This window comes from Ochlerotatus camptorhynchus, unplaced genomic scaffold, assembly GCF_037179485.1.
Source record: "Ochlerotatus camptorhynchus isolate MF236.1 unplaced genomic scaffold, CSIRO-AGI_Acam_v1.1 ptg000324l, whole genome shotgun sequence".
Classification (NCBI taxonomy): domain Eukaryota; kingdom Metazoa; phylum Arthropoda; class Insecta; order Diptera; family Culicidae; genus Ochlerotatus; species Ochlerotatus camptorhynchus.
The window spans coordinates 2764630-2779932 of record NW_027040812.1 but is presented as its reverse complement, the minus strand read 5'-3'; the positions used below and the strand labels follow the sequence as shown (position 1 = coordinate 2779932).

At 38.0% G+C, this 15303-nt stretch overlaps 1 protein-coding gene across 1 annotated transcript; it reads left to right on the top strand.

Annotated features, from left to right (window-relative positions):
* Positions 1 to 13410: 13410 nt before the first annotated feature.
* Positions 13411 to 14885, top strand: LOC135708035 (uncharacterized). Its single transcript, XM_065229975.1, has one exon. It carries the CDS (start codon positions 13534 to 13536, stop codon positions 14815 to 14817), a length of 1284 nt encoding a protein of 427 aa, XP_065086047.1. The 5' UTR covers positions 13411 to 13533; the 3' UTR covers positions 14818 to 14885.
* Positions 14886 to 15303: the final 418 nt, after the last annotated feature.

The following is a 15303-nucleotide window of genomic DNA, read 5'->3' as shown; positions in this document are numbered from 1 at the left end:
TCAAATTTTGAATTGGTAGGATACAAGAAGAGGTTGCAAAGAATGTGTTTGACATATTAAACCTGTTTATTTCACTTCATGAGAGTCACAATCAGCGATTTTGCACAAACTCACTCACTCACTCACTCACTCACTCAGCGATCAGCAAATCGCTGATTGTGACTCATAGAAAGCAAAATTTACAGGTTTTATGTTTCCAACGCATACTTTGTAACCTCTTCTTGTAAGTTACAAGTAAAACATACCATCATACCATCTTTTGGTTTTATTATTCCGAAAAACATTATTTTAGCTGAAATGAGTCTTTGCAACCTTGCGCTGCGATGTTCATGAACAGAGGATGATAGGAAACGGAACTAACATTCATTGTAATAGATTTTTGGTTTGCGTGTAGGGAGCACCGTAGTGAGTTCGTTTGCTTCACCGGGGAGAATCACCCCGGTGAAGCCTTTGGTTGTTGATTTGTTGCTAAGAGGAAGAGGAGACAACTGACTTCTAACTCTTTTATCTCTATTTCTATTTTACGCATTTCAAATCGGCCAATCACGAGCTGGTTGGCGTTTGACAGAAAAGTGATTCGTTTTCGCCCCCGTATTGTCTTCTCTTCCTCTTAGGTTTGTTGCATACAAAGATTTTCAAAAGTTACTTTTTCTATTAACGTACAGTAGTCAATTATTTTAAAATTTGGTGTACACATTTTGGAAATGCGAATACGGGAAGTGCATCAGCGCACCATTATTGAAATTCGCTTCAGTTTAGTCGACAGACAGACATGGGACAGAGATCGATTAGGATCACAGCGGGAGTTCGACAAGGCTCCATCCTTGGTCCAACGCTCTGGACCGGAATGTACAACGGCGTGCTAACGCTGAAGCTGCCCAAAGGAGTTGAGATCGTTGGTTTTGCGGACGACATCGTCTTGACGGTAACAGGCGAGACGCTGGAAGAAGTGGAAGTGCTGGCGACCGAGGCGATCGACATGATTGGAAACTGGATGTAAGGAGCGAAGCTGCAGATAGTCCATTATAAAACGGAAGTTCTATTGGACAGTAACTGTAAAGCGGTACAGTGCGAAGATATCACCGTCCGGGGCATGCCGTAACATCAAAATGGAAGACAGCGAGTGCTACAGGCGGAGGGAAGGCGGAAGAGTACGGAAAGTTGTGATAGCGGAGTCGTTGGCTAAGTGGCAACAGGAGTGGAACACGGCAGAGAACGGTAGATGGACACGTAGGCTAATAAAGAGATGAACCAGCATATAGCTGAAAGTCTCGCTATTAAAGATAACCTAACCTAACCACGTAGACTAATACAGATTTTTTTCGACCTGGGTGAACATAAATCACGCAGACGTCAAATTCCACCTAACGCAGTTCTTGTCTGGCCACGGCTGATTCAGGAAGTATCTGCATCGGTTCGGACACGCAGTGTCACCCCTCTGTTCGGAGTGTGGCAACGTGGATGAAACGCCGGAGCATGTGGTCTTCGACTGCCCAAGGTTCGAGGCAGTTTTGTGAAGGGAGATGCCCGTCTTTAACGTGGAGAATGTCGTCGATGAAATGTGTCGAGAGAAAGGCACTTGGAATGCCGTCAGCAGCTGCAGCGAAAATGGAGAGAGGAGCAGCGATCTCGCTACACCAGAACACCCGATGAATATTGACGAGATGCCGCTTCAAGTTGAATACCGTGACCACTTTTAATGTTTTTCCATTTGCCCTGCAAACCACAACATTCACAACCACCTTTTCGGTACCGTCCTCAAACCGCACTGGACTCTGCAGCAGAAAGGCTTTCGGTGAAATGGCGTTCGGTGAAATGGCATTCGGCCAAATTTTCCATAGTAATTTTTTTCGCCCCTCCCTAGCTCAAAACCTGGCTACGCTCTTGTCTTTGTATACGTTTTTCAGCCATTTTATTGATGTTTTCACTCACTCACGTCAAGCTCTGCCGGAATCTTTGGAGAAACAATAACGCATTAACGCTGCCATCTTTCTCACGGAAGTGAGTGTATAAACAGACAAAAAGTGAACTGTCAACATTCTCACTCTCTCGTGCTGTGTCTAAAAATCTCTCCAGTGGTGCCAGGAAAAATCTCCGAGTAGACAAACAGAGATTCACCCCACAGAATGATATCTCTTGCACCCGTGTGATTCTCCCCCGATAATTTTCAACTCTGAGTGCAGGTACTTAATAAAGCATGGGTTATGCTTGATTAGGTGAATTAGAGATTTCAATTATTCAGTAAATTAGGCTAATGCGATATCATAATCATCAAACGAACTTAAATAAGAAAATTCAGAAAGTTCAATAACATTAGGTAGATTAACAAAACAATTAGGATGCGGGGGTCCGCTTAGGGAGGCAACTAACTTTTAAAGTTGTATAATAAATCTTCCTATTTAATCTTAAACTTCAATAAGAAAACGCAAACAGACCAATAGCGCAGATTAACAAGAATATGAATAGTTTAGGAAATAAGCCAAATTAGAGGTATGTGACAATTAATAACTTTTAATCTTTTGTAGATATTGTTTTTCCTTGAGTTTATTTTACTCGATGACTATATTATTCTCTGAATACAAGAAATCTCTGATATATGCGGTTAAAGCATTTGAGCTAACTTATTTCTTAGTGTTCAAGTACTTACATTTGTAAACAGCAGTCAATGTTAATCTATGAACTAAACCCTACGGGACTGTAACATCGATCTTATCTTATGTGGTATTAACGCATTGATGCATGTTTAACTTTTCGCGGAATCAACGCGCCTACGTCTACGGAGCTTACGCAGAAGTGTTTCGCAATTCGGTAGAGCTTACCAAAAGTTTTTTTTTAGCTTATGTAGAATCGAACTTGTTCGGTACGGTCGCGAAATTTTGAAATGATTGATACATTCTTTAAATTAACTATTTTGATTCAAAACTCAATAGTAAATAAGTAGAATATCTAGGGAGGAATGAAAAGATTTATCAACTTGCCAACATAGGCTATCACATTTATTTTGGTGGCACTCTTTAAATGATACTAAGCCTTTTTTTCTCGCTTCGGTTGTCTCGCACGGCTTTCGGAATTCACGCGGTTTTCGTAACTTAGGTATTGTAAAACGGGGTAACATTGATAGTTTTTTAAAGAATATTCTAAATATTTTCTACAGCAATGAATGTTTATCAAATTTTATATTTTTAAAACAAGTACTTACTACAAATTTATTCTTTATTTCCATTTCGTCAAGCCGGTGTAGACTACATACAAGGATCCAAGGGTTAATTCTTTAGTAATATGTTGAACGAAAATAAAGCATTTGCACTATTTTTTTAAGTTTTGTGACCGAACTTCAGTATTTTGATTTGGGGTTACTTTGATAATACTCGATGAATGTAGGAAAAAATGAATGAAACTCAAACAATTTAGTTCTTTAAATATGAAAATTTGAATGAGTATATAATCAGAAAACTTCATAAGCAATAAGAATACAACATTTAATTTGTGATGGCTGTATCGGAAATACATTTCCGTGATGGTTTGAGTGCTTTTTTAAAAAGGCGAAAAACACGAAAATTGATTTTTAATATGTTTGTAAAATATGTAACACATACTATATAAAAACTTTACACGATATCAACGGAAATACCATAAGCTACAATATGGAACCAATGCACACTGGGGACAAAATCGAAACAATGTGTTAAAATTCAATAACTTCGGTGCTCGCTGGAACAAGAGACTAAAAAATAATCATTCTTATAGAAAAAAAGTCTCAGAAATTGATTGGAGTGGGTTTCATCCTGGGCACGATAGGGTAAGTTGAGGTTTTTCACTGTTTTTTTTTCCTAAAATCTCCTATTTTGCATGATTTGAATGCTGTATCTCAAGATACCGATGATACAAACGGATGATTTCTTGGGCAAAGTTGATCAGGTGGTCAAGGACTGTTGGATGATGGACAGAACAATTCGGAATTCTTCCGCTAGGTGGCGCTAGTGAGCATTCGAAGTGAATATGTTTGCGCTGCTGTATCTTAAGATCCTGACTATTTAGACGGATGATTTCTTCGGCAAAGTTGATCAGGGGGTCAAGGATTGTTGAATGATGGACAGAACAATTTGGAATTCCTCCAATAGGTGGCGCTAGTAATTATTGAAAGTGAATATATTTGTGCTGCTGTATCTCAAAATCCTGACTATTTAAACGGATGATTTCTTCGGCAAAGTTGATCAGGAGGTCAAGGACTGTTGGATGTTTTTTCGTAAAATTTAGAGTCGGTAGTTTTTGTTTAGGATTTTTATAAAATATTCATACAAATATCAAAGACAAATCTTCTTCTAATCGCGGTTGATGCTATTGATTATTTAGTAACATAAAAAAAAGCAGATTTCATCAGTAGTTTGTCTTGCTTTACATTAACGCATTTCCACGCTTTTACTAATTTTCATTCAAGTTCAATTTAAATTGGCTTGGAATCCGTTGTTTTTGGAAAATTTTGCCCTTCGCTCAACAGGTACAATTTTTCCGAACTGTTCATTTTTTTAATGTTCGACGGTATCGTATTAAAAACGTTTCTTCGTTAATTTATGCTGCTTTCTAAAATTAAGCGCGCCCAGGGATTCTTACCTCGAATATGCTTTCAAGCCACTCTGCATTCTTCTTAAAGAACCGATCCTTACTGTGGGTTTTTTACCATCGCTGATTAAATTGACCAATCCAGTTTTTAACACCTTGCGCAACAGCCGCAGGTGCTTTCGACAGTGCCCTAGACACAAAGTCAAGTAAACGGTTTTTATCTCGACCAGACGCAAAATATTCTACAACGATATTTTTATTTGACTGCATTTTGCTTAATGAAATTCAGTGGAACACACTTAACACCACGTAAGAACTGCACTACACTGAGCTACTGTCACGCAAGAAACAAGAGTAAACAAATATTCTTTTGGATTGGGTTTCGATGACGACATTTTCGCGTCAAAGTGGTCTTCGTGGTCGAGTGGTTAGCGGCGTCACCCGTCTAACAGCTATTTTGCGTGTGCCATGGAGTGAGGATTCGATTCCTGCTCCAGCCGGTGTTTTTTTTTTAAGGTATAATGTATACAATAATGACCCGATTTTGTCAGCCCCCCTTTTTGAAAATATTTTCTAATATTCTACGAAACCCATGCGCTATTTCAATGATTTTATTGCACCATAGTTTACTCTAAACATCGATCAAGAGGATTAATGGAAAAGACTTCGAATTATCGATATAGGAAATTACTGAAAATTAAAAGAATAATGCGTGAAGGGACTGATAAAATCAGGTCATTACTGTAGTTTATATTTTAATGGATATTAAGCGACCAAACTTGCTTATATGTATAGGAAAAATCCCAATTTATTCACCTATGGTTTGGCCCTATTTACACTCAATATGGCTACCAATGATCTTATTTAAAAATTCTAACGTCATTTGAAGTGGCACATGATTGATTTAAAAAAAAGTCAAATCTGGCCACTTCCTCAGTGCAACCTGGAACATATCCGGATTCAGCAAATCTGGTTCAGGGTACTAGATATCATTGTTATTGAACTTTTTTTCGAATTCTAATGTAATTTATTGTGTCGCATGATGGGTTTTGAACTTACTCATAAGCTGATTATTTTCCCTGAGACACTAAGAAGTTGTTCCGGCCGTATCTCCGGAATTGTATGACCAACTTTGAAACTATTCCGTAGCAATCTATGTACTCATAATCCCGAGCAAAGTAAAATATTAAATTGATAACAAGTTCTATGACCCGGTCATCACTTTTTGATAATGTCCTGCAAAATACCTCAGCGGCGAAACCTACCCAAACATGTTCAAGGAGTTACTGTGCATCGTTTTTGATCTATTTGGATGTATTTAAGAAGCTCAAGTGACATTCTAGGTCATCCAAAGCATTCTGTAGTTTAGAACATTTGACAACCAAGGCCTGCTCAATGTCCTCAGCATCGAAACTTGCTCAAACATGTTCAAATAGGTTCTGTACATTGCTCATGATCAGTTTGATGTATATATGATGCTCAAGGTTCACCAAAATGTCCTTGAGCTCAGATCAAATAATGTACCAGGTCAGTCATAACCGGTACAAGGTATACCCTAAGATACACCAGAAAACACTCTCTTCGTGATAAAAATGTGTTTTGGAAGCCTGGAGACAAAGTGACGTAACCATACATTTTCGGAGAAAGAGTAATATGTTTTCACGGTTTCTGCGGATAAGTGACGTCCACCGTATAAGAATGTTGAAAATTCAAAAGAAGTTTTAAACAGTGAGGTTTTTATAATTATTGCAAGTTTATGCACCCAGGTCCATGACTATAATGCACATAATTTTCGTTGTAATTGATGGTGTATGAGATGTTCTACATTCTTCAAGTTGCTTTGGAGTTCAGATTATTTGATCTACTGGCTCAACCATGAACTGCACGATGTCCTTAGCGACAAAACCTACAAAGACATGTTTATAAATTTTCTGCGGATCGTTTTTGATTTATTTTGATTTATAATCAAGGTTCTCCAAATTGTCTTGAGCTCAGATCAAATGATTTACCTGATCAACCATAACTGATACAAGGTCCTTAGCAACTAAACATCTCCAAACAACATCAATTTAAGGTGTATTAGAAGTTCTAGGTTCTTAAATCAGATTATTTGATCTACTGGATCAACTAAAATCTGCACGATGTTTTCACCGACAAAACTTTCCGAAACACGTTTATATAGTTTCTGCTGTTCGTTTATAGTTGATTTTGAGGTGTATAAGATACTCACGGTTCTCCAAATTGTCCTTGAGTTCAGATCAAATTCTCATCCAGGTTCACTGATTCAAAGCCCTTTGTATTAAAACATCTCCAAACAAGGTTAAACATATCATGCACATTATTTACGTTTGAATTCGATATGTTTAAGACGTTCTAGGTTCACCAAATTGTCCTCAAAACTTGTTAATTAGGCTACCATCTCGCATTTTTGTTTGATTACATTCATAGATCAGGGGGCTTCCATAAGCTCGGTCGGTAGAGCCTGCGACTATAAAGCAAACCATGCTGAAGGTGGCTGGGTTCGAATCCCGGTTGGTTTAGGATTTCAGATTGGAAAATTTCTCGACTTCCCTGGGCATAGTATATTATTGTACTTGCCACACAATATACACATGTAAAAATCAACAGGCTTGAAAAGCTTTCAATTAACAACTGTGGAAGTGCATCTAGAGCACAAAGTTGAGAGCAGGCGTTAAGTTACAGTTGGGACGTAATAGCCAGAGAAGATCATAGATATCACTAACTAGCGGAGGAATTCCGAATTGTTCTGTCCATCATCCAACAGTACTTGACCACCTGATCAACTTTGCCGAAGAAATCATCCGTCTAAATAGTCAGGATCTTGAGATACAGCAGCACAAATATATTCACTTTCAATAATCACTATCGCCACCTAGTGGAGGAATTCCGAATTGTTCTGTCAATCATCCAACAATCCTTGACCCCCTGATTAACTTTGCCGAAGAAATCATCCGTCTAAATAGTCAGGATCTTAAGATACAGCAGCGCAAACATATTCACTTCGAATGCTCACTAGCGCCACCTAGCGGAAGAATTCCGAATTGTTCTGTCCATCATCCAACAGTCCTTGACCACCTGATCAACTTTGCCCAAGAAATCATCCGTTTATATCATCGATGTCTTGAGATACAGCAGCACAAATATATTCACTTTCAATAATCACTATCGCCACCTAGTGGAGGAATTCCGAATTTTTCTGTCCATCATCCAACAGTCCTTGACCTCCTGATCAACTTTGCCCAAGAACTCATCCGTCTATATCATCGGTGTCTTGAGATACAGCATTCAAATCATGAAAAATAAGAGATTTTAGGGCAAAACTGTGAAAAACCCCAACTTACCCTATCGTGCCCAAGATGAAACCCACTCCAATCAATTTCTGAGACTTTTTTCTATGAGAATGACTATTTTTTAGTCTCTTGTTCCAGCGAGCACCGAAGTTATTGAATTTTAACACATTGTTTCAAATTTTGTCCCCAGTGTGCGATGTTTCTAATTTGAAAAAAGCACAGCGAGTAAATTTAATCTTTATGTTATACTATCAAAGTTACCCGCATTATCAAAGATACCCCGTTTTACGGTACATAATTTAGAATCCAGTGTTCAAGCTGGCAACATAGGATAGTCCTTCTCAGTGTTTGGAAAATCATTCTCAAATCTCATTCATTGAGCCTCCCTGCGAGAATAAACTCGCGTGCGAATGCGGCAAACAAAATTCACGCTTGAGAACCTCATGCATATTCACGCACTCACACTCACAACGCCGAAAAATCATTCCAGCTTTAAATTCATAAAAACCACTCAAACGTCAATTGATGTCATGCCTATACATGTTGTGTTAGTTTTCCAACCCCTGATGCACAATCAATAGTAATAACAATGAATAACGCCAAAATGTAAAGCAATGAATTTTTGAACCTGAAAACTAATCGGTGATTTTTGCGACGTTGAATTTTGCAAGGTAAAACTCATAGGCGCATAAACTCATGCATGAGATTTGAGTTTTTGAGTTTTTCCGAACACTGGTCCTTCTGCTGTATTGTCAAATATAGAAGCAAAATTTGTTCAAATGGGTCAAGTCTTGAAAACTACACAGCAAAAAAATAATTTTGATATCACATCAAAGTGGATGCACTACAATCATGTCGAAAATTTCATGTAATTTTTATGACCACATAAATAAACAAATGTAGTAAAAGCAGCGTGATGTCAGTTCATGCATTGTATTAATGATATTTTTGTCCTTTTTAGCAAGTAATATTACACCATATTTTCAACATGATTGTAGTGCATCCACTTTGACGTGATATCAAAATTATTTTTTTGCTGTGTAAGCTGTCACGCAGCTCCAGCATGATAACCAATAAAAAAAAAATTGTGCAACAATCAAAATAATAAAACTAGACTTTGAAAACCAAAACATAACGGTTGCTTTCCATTAATTGCATGTTAATTAAACATCCTTACAAATGTGTACCATAAACACGATTTCACGTTTTACATAGGTTTCCAAGTCTAAATCCACACTCTATTTCCTCTGGTGTGTGAAATTGATTACATAACTCGTTATAGGTGCTCTTTGTGCTCCGAAATGTTCCAAAATACATTTGAATGAACAGTTATTTTAACTTTCTCAAAACGATTGTAAACGTTTTAAGAGTAGTGTAGGGGATGGTGAGATATGTGACGAAAATAGTGAAAAAAATCCACTGCCTACGCATGTGGGAATCAAACCCACGCCTCCGCATTCGCTAGACGGGCGCTCTACCACTATGTTACCGAAGACATGATGCTACCCTAAAACACATGTTCTAACCTACTGTTATCGTTTTCAAAAAGTAGAAAATAGTTTGACTCAACATTATTAACTAACCATTAACATTAAAATTTCTCCAACGACAAACATTTCCTAATGCAAAATTTAGGATAAATAAAATATGGAACAAAAGTCAATAAGACAATCAACAGTCGATACAAACTTAATTCAGTATGCGTTATGTAACAATATCGAGAGTCAAAATTAACTGCAATAAAATTCTACGTTAGCCATCAAAACTGATACGTGTGCATCGGTAGCTGAAGTGTATACGTCTCGTGCCGTTTCGATGGAAACAATTTTAAAATTTTATTCGTCCAATCCTCACCGGAACCGTAAAGCTTTCATCCAGTCATTTATATCCTTCTGCTCCGGGCCTGCCTGTTCCGTCAGCCTTCATTCGTAAACTCCAACGATACGAAATGCTTTTAGCCAATTCCCCCGAGGGGCAGCCTTCTTTTAGTTCCATCTCTCGATCCCATCATATGCGGAGCTCGATTCGTTCGTGGTATGGAAAGGAACCATAGAAGACATGTGAAAACATCTACCGGACCGGCTGGCCCGGACCGCACTTCCGCAGAAGCGTCAACATCGGAACGAACAATTTCTCTCCAAGCCACATCAAAGTCGGAAGCAACGTCGGCATCCAGCTCGAGAAAAGTTTTTTTTTTTACTTTCATGCTGTTCATCGGTTCCGTTTCACTCGGAGAATCGAGAACAAATTTCGGTTCATATTGAAATCAACCACTCAAAAATGCTCGGCTTTCGAATTCGTTCCGAGTGGGTGGTACAACTGGTAGGAAGAGGCGGAACTTTCATCTTTGAGATGTGATTCTTGTTCGGACCACTATTTTTTTTTTTCGGCGATGTTTTTGATTTTTGCTATCTAGAATCGTCGATCTGTTGGAGAAAAAATGCTATACAATGGAATAGGTAGTTTGAGGGAAGGGCTAGGAAGTTATTTTTTGTTGAACATGACCGTCGGACGTTGGGGAATTTCAATAACAGGAACGGACTTGAATAAATTTTTGTCCATTTAAGTTGGCGCTTTTTTTCGCTTTTGTTCACTTTTCTTCAAAGTTAGTTTTTGTTTCCGATTTACGGTTGACTGAATGGTTTCTACGCTACCGGTGGTGCAAAGTACCTAGTAGATAGAGGGGAAAAATATTTGTAGAGATGGAAGAAAATTCGATTCCTGCTATAGTTTCATACATTTTACGTTTCGATAATTACATGGTCGCAGAATTCAACTCAAATTTGATTTCCTTTCACACAAATTCGCTGAACTCAAGGTTATTTATAGACGGAGTAAAATTCATCACATGGATTAAATTTTATTTATGAAGAGCTTTGAGTGTGTTGGTTTATTTCCTTTAAATTCAGTTATAAAGAGTGCAAGGCGTTTATTGGCAACACTACGTATCAATTGAAAGTTTCGAACCCTATTATACCTAGGATCAAAGGTTTACCAAAGATTCATAAATCAGGAAACGAAATGAGGGGGATTATCTCGGCTGAAGGACCCCCCACTCATAAGCTTGCCAAATGGCTAGTAAAGGAATTTCAAAATATGCCTAAACCCTTTACCACTCGCTCCCCTTGCAAAGTAGAATAACAACCCGATATCATATAGATAACAAGTCTTGTTATCCCAGATATCATTTTGTTTTCAGTTGTTATCGCATCACTTATTTAATTGTCAGTCTTGATCAATTTTGTTATCAGTTGTTATCATGAAAAATTCACTATATATTTATTAACGATGCAAGGTTAGTTCAAAACTTTAAATATTATTCGCATTGAAACAATAAAAAATAGTACTTCTAATCCCTAATCATATTTCAGTTATCAGCGTAAGGCTTTGATATCAAAATGATAACATGATTTGAAATTTATGGAATAAATTTGTATGGCATACAGAATTTGTTATCAAGATATTATCAATGATAACAAAATTAGTTATTTTTGTGATATTCAACGAGCAATTTTTTGTTATCATTTTTGTTATGTTGGCTGTTAATTCAACCAGAATTATAACATATTCAGTTATCAAAAAGTGATAACCGGGTAATGGAACTTGTTATCAATTTGATATTTTACTTTGCTCGGGTCAGTTAACAGCACACAGGAATTCGAAAAACAACTTCAGGCATCAGGAGAGATTCGGGAAGATGAAGTCATGGTTTCATTTGATGTCACAGCACTTTTTTCCGAGTGTACCAGTAAAGGAAGCCATAAGCATTTTAGAGGACTGGCTTCTGAAGCAACGTGAGGATTCTACTTGGAAATACTAAGTTCGGTCATATCTCAAGTTTACTCGTCTTTGTATGGAGGAAAATTATTTCATTTTCAGAGAAATTTTTTATAAACAAACTAAAAGCGCTCCTATGGGCAATCCGCTTTCTCCATTTTTATGTGAATTGTTCATGGCTAACCTAGAAAATACTCTGGAGGATAGGAATTTGTTGCCCAGGAGTTGGTATAGGTACGTGGATGACATTTTTAGCATTGTCAAAGGGGAAGATTTATCAAAAACTTTGGAGGCCATAAGCAACGTTTACAAGGACATCACATTTACTCACGAAGAAGATAGACGGCAAACTCCCCTTCTTAGATCTTCTTATCATCAGGGAAACGTCTTCGTTCAATTTCGAAATCTATAGAAAACCAACAAATACAAAGAGAGTAATACCAAGCACTTCAAACCATTCTCATCAATACAAAATGCCGCTTTTTACCACATGGATTACAGGATGCAAACTCTTCCTCTTAGCGATACAGGCAAATCAAAGGAAATAGCTCATATTTTTGAAATCGCTAGACTTAATGGGTATCAAGAAAAAAACAATTCAAGCAGTAATCGATAAAAGAGCAAGGGATCATTTCAGGCGTATTTCGACAACTCTTACACCAGTAGCTGAGGGTTTAAAACGGGTAGCGGTGAATTTCGACAAAAACATTACCAAACCATTGATTTCGAAGTTTAGAAGTTTTGGCCTAGATTTAGTATTCAGCAGCAGGACAAATCAGCTGAAGTTACTGTTAGGATCAACAAAAGATTCAATAAACGTCTTAGGGAAAGCCGGAGTCACAAAATCTCTTGTCCAGATTGCAATAAAATCTACATTGGTCAGACGAAAAGGAATTTGAAAACAAGGTTTAAGGAGCACATTGCAGAGGTAAAAAAGGCTAACAAAGAGATGGATAAAGGACTTTATTATGAATTTAAATCCAAGGTTGCAGAACATATCTTTACAAAGGGGCACAATTTGACAAAGGATAAGATTAATATCCTGCGGAATGTATCTTTGCCTTGGAAGCTAGACGTTGCAGAAAGTTAAGAAATATTTAAACATAATCCATCAACATTGCTTAACAGAGCGGAGCCGGTGGTTTGGTGGTAAGCGTGATTGCCTCTCACACCAGCAGGCCTGCGTTCAATCCCAGTCGGCGCCGCCTGGATGTTCTGAGACATAACATCTATGATCACGCCTTCCTTCGGAAGGGAAGTAAAGCCGTTGTACCCGGCCCAATATGTGTTTGAATGTGTGCGATATCCTACGCAGGTGTGGAAGAAGCTGCCTTCTTGCACATTCGATTGCCGATTGCTCAAAAGAGATCAAGGAAACGGATACTCGAGACTCTTTAGCATGCTATCTAAAACCACACATTGTAGCATGAATCTACCTGTTGGAGACTAAATTTAGGTACCAGTTTAGGTGAATTGTGACATGGCAGTGGATACCTGCTGATTTTTAGCACCTATTGAATAGTATATAACTCGTAGATAAAAGATGGATTCTTCAGTGGTGTTGAGTACTTGAGTACTGCAAGTAGTAGACGAAATACGAGTATCTCAGTCCGCATCGTGCTCTCTTGCCGTGCGGATCTATTTGCTTTTTGCTGAAGGAAGTGTTACTACTACCTAAAGCTACAACAAATTTTAACAGCACTTTTCAGTGCTCAACCTGTAAAAATTTTCTACCTTGTTAAACTCTTATTCCTCTTCGATCCTTGTTTGGACCCTACCCGAGGTAATCCTTCTTGGATATCGATTTGGAAAATTCCTCTTCGATCCTTCAGATTCTTATAGTAATCTGCTTGGAAGTCGATTTGGATAAAAATTTACTGCCGCCATGGCGCCTAAACGCAAAAGAAAGGGGCAAACTCTTGACCCCCCTTCTGATGAAATTAATTTGAGTAATCAATTTGATTTGCTCACGGATGATGAGAATGATCCATCATCCAAGAAAAATTCTAGTAAACTTTCCCGGCTTAATGCCAAGAAGGAAAAGATTCCCCCTATTGTGATAACCACTACCGATTTCCATGCTCTTCGCATGGAACTTTTGAATTTCGTGAAAGTTAAGTTTTCACTACAAATTGGACGTCGGGGTGAATGCCGTGTATTGGCTGAAACCTTGGACGGATTTAAATGTCTTCTCAAGTATCTTACTGAGAAGAAGCACAAATTTTTTACTTACGACACCAAAACTGAACGTGTGTTCAAGGTTGTCATGAAAGGACTGCCCAGTGGTGAATCCCTGGATCAGATCAAAGATGAACTGGCAAAATTACTTGGAGTTGTGCCACTCCAAGTAATCAAAATGAAAATGAAATCCCGTCCTGGCGATTCGCGCAACGGGATTTCTAATGATTTTTATTTAGTTCACTTCAAGTCTAGTGAACTAAACAACCTTAAGGCCTTAGAAAAAGCTAGCCTTATGCTCCATGTCCGAGTGAAGTGGGAACACTTCAGGAAGACTGGAGGAAATTTTCAAAACCTCACCCAGTGCCGTAAGTGCCAGGGATGGGGTCACGGAACTAAAAATTGCTACATGCCAGCTAAATGCATGAATTGTGGTGATTCCTCTCACGCAAAGGACGACTGTCCTGTGAAGGAAGATCCTAAGAAATTTAAATGTTCAAATTGTGGTGAAAACCACAAATCCAATTTTTGGGAATGTAAGACTCGCAAAGCGATCCTACAATCTCGTTCTAACCGTCAGGTAGGAAACGCTCCACGTTTCCGACCAGGTACAAATTCCTCTGCTGTTAACAACGGTCAGCGAGGAACAAATTCTACATTCGTACCCGTAGGTACAAATATCTCCCCTGCTTCAAATGTTTCATCTGTACCTACTCCCCTCGCTGCTAACAATGTTCAGCGAGTTAATGGAGCTACCTATGCTGCTATTGCAGCGGGTAGAAATCAAAATACTAACCAACGTTCTAATGGAAATTTTGACAATTTTGACTTAGGAAGCATTACTGCCCCCAAAATGGAATTTTTACAGAATTCATTAATTGACATGATTTCTGATATGCTTAAATCTAACTCCATGTTTGATGCTATTCAAACTGGAGTAAAATTTGCAAATAATATTGTCATGACTTTAAAATTCAGTAATGGATTTTAAAGCATTAAATATTGTAAATTGGAATGCTCGATCTCTTAAAGATAATGAAGACGAGCTATTTAACTTTTTAAGAGTTCATAACGTGCATATTGCCGTTATAACTGAAACGTTCCTTAAACCTGCCCATAAGGTTAAGAAGGACGCAAACTACTTGATTTATAGAAATGATCGTCTTGATGGACCCTGTGGTGGCGTTGCCATCATTATTCATAGACGAATCAAACATAAAATTCTTTCTTCATTTGAAACCAAAGTTTTTGAAACTTTGGGGGTTTCTGTTGAAACAAAATTTGGACAACTTACGTTTATAGCTGCCTATTTGCCATTCCAATGCGTAGGCCAGCAAAAGAATTTTCTCAAGGGTGACCTTCAGAAACTTACCCGTCATAGGTCTAAATTCTTCATTATTGGTGATTTTAATGCAAAACACCGCTCATGGAATAATGCTCAAAGCAATTCCAATGGTAATATTCTGTTTGATGATTG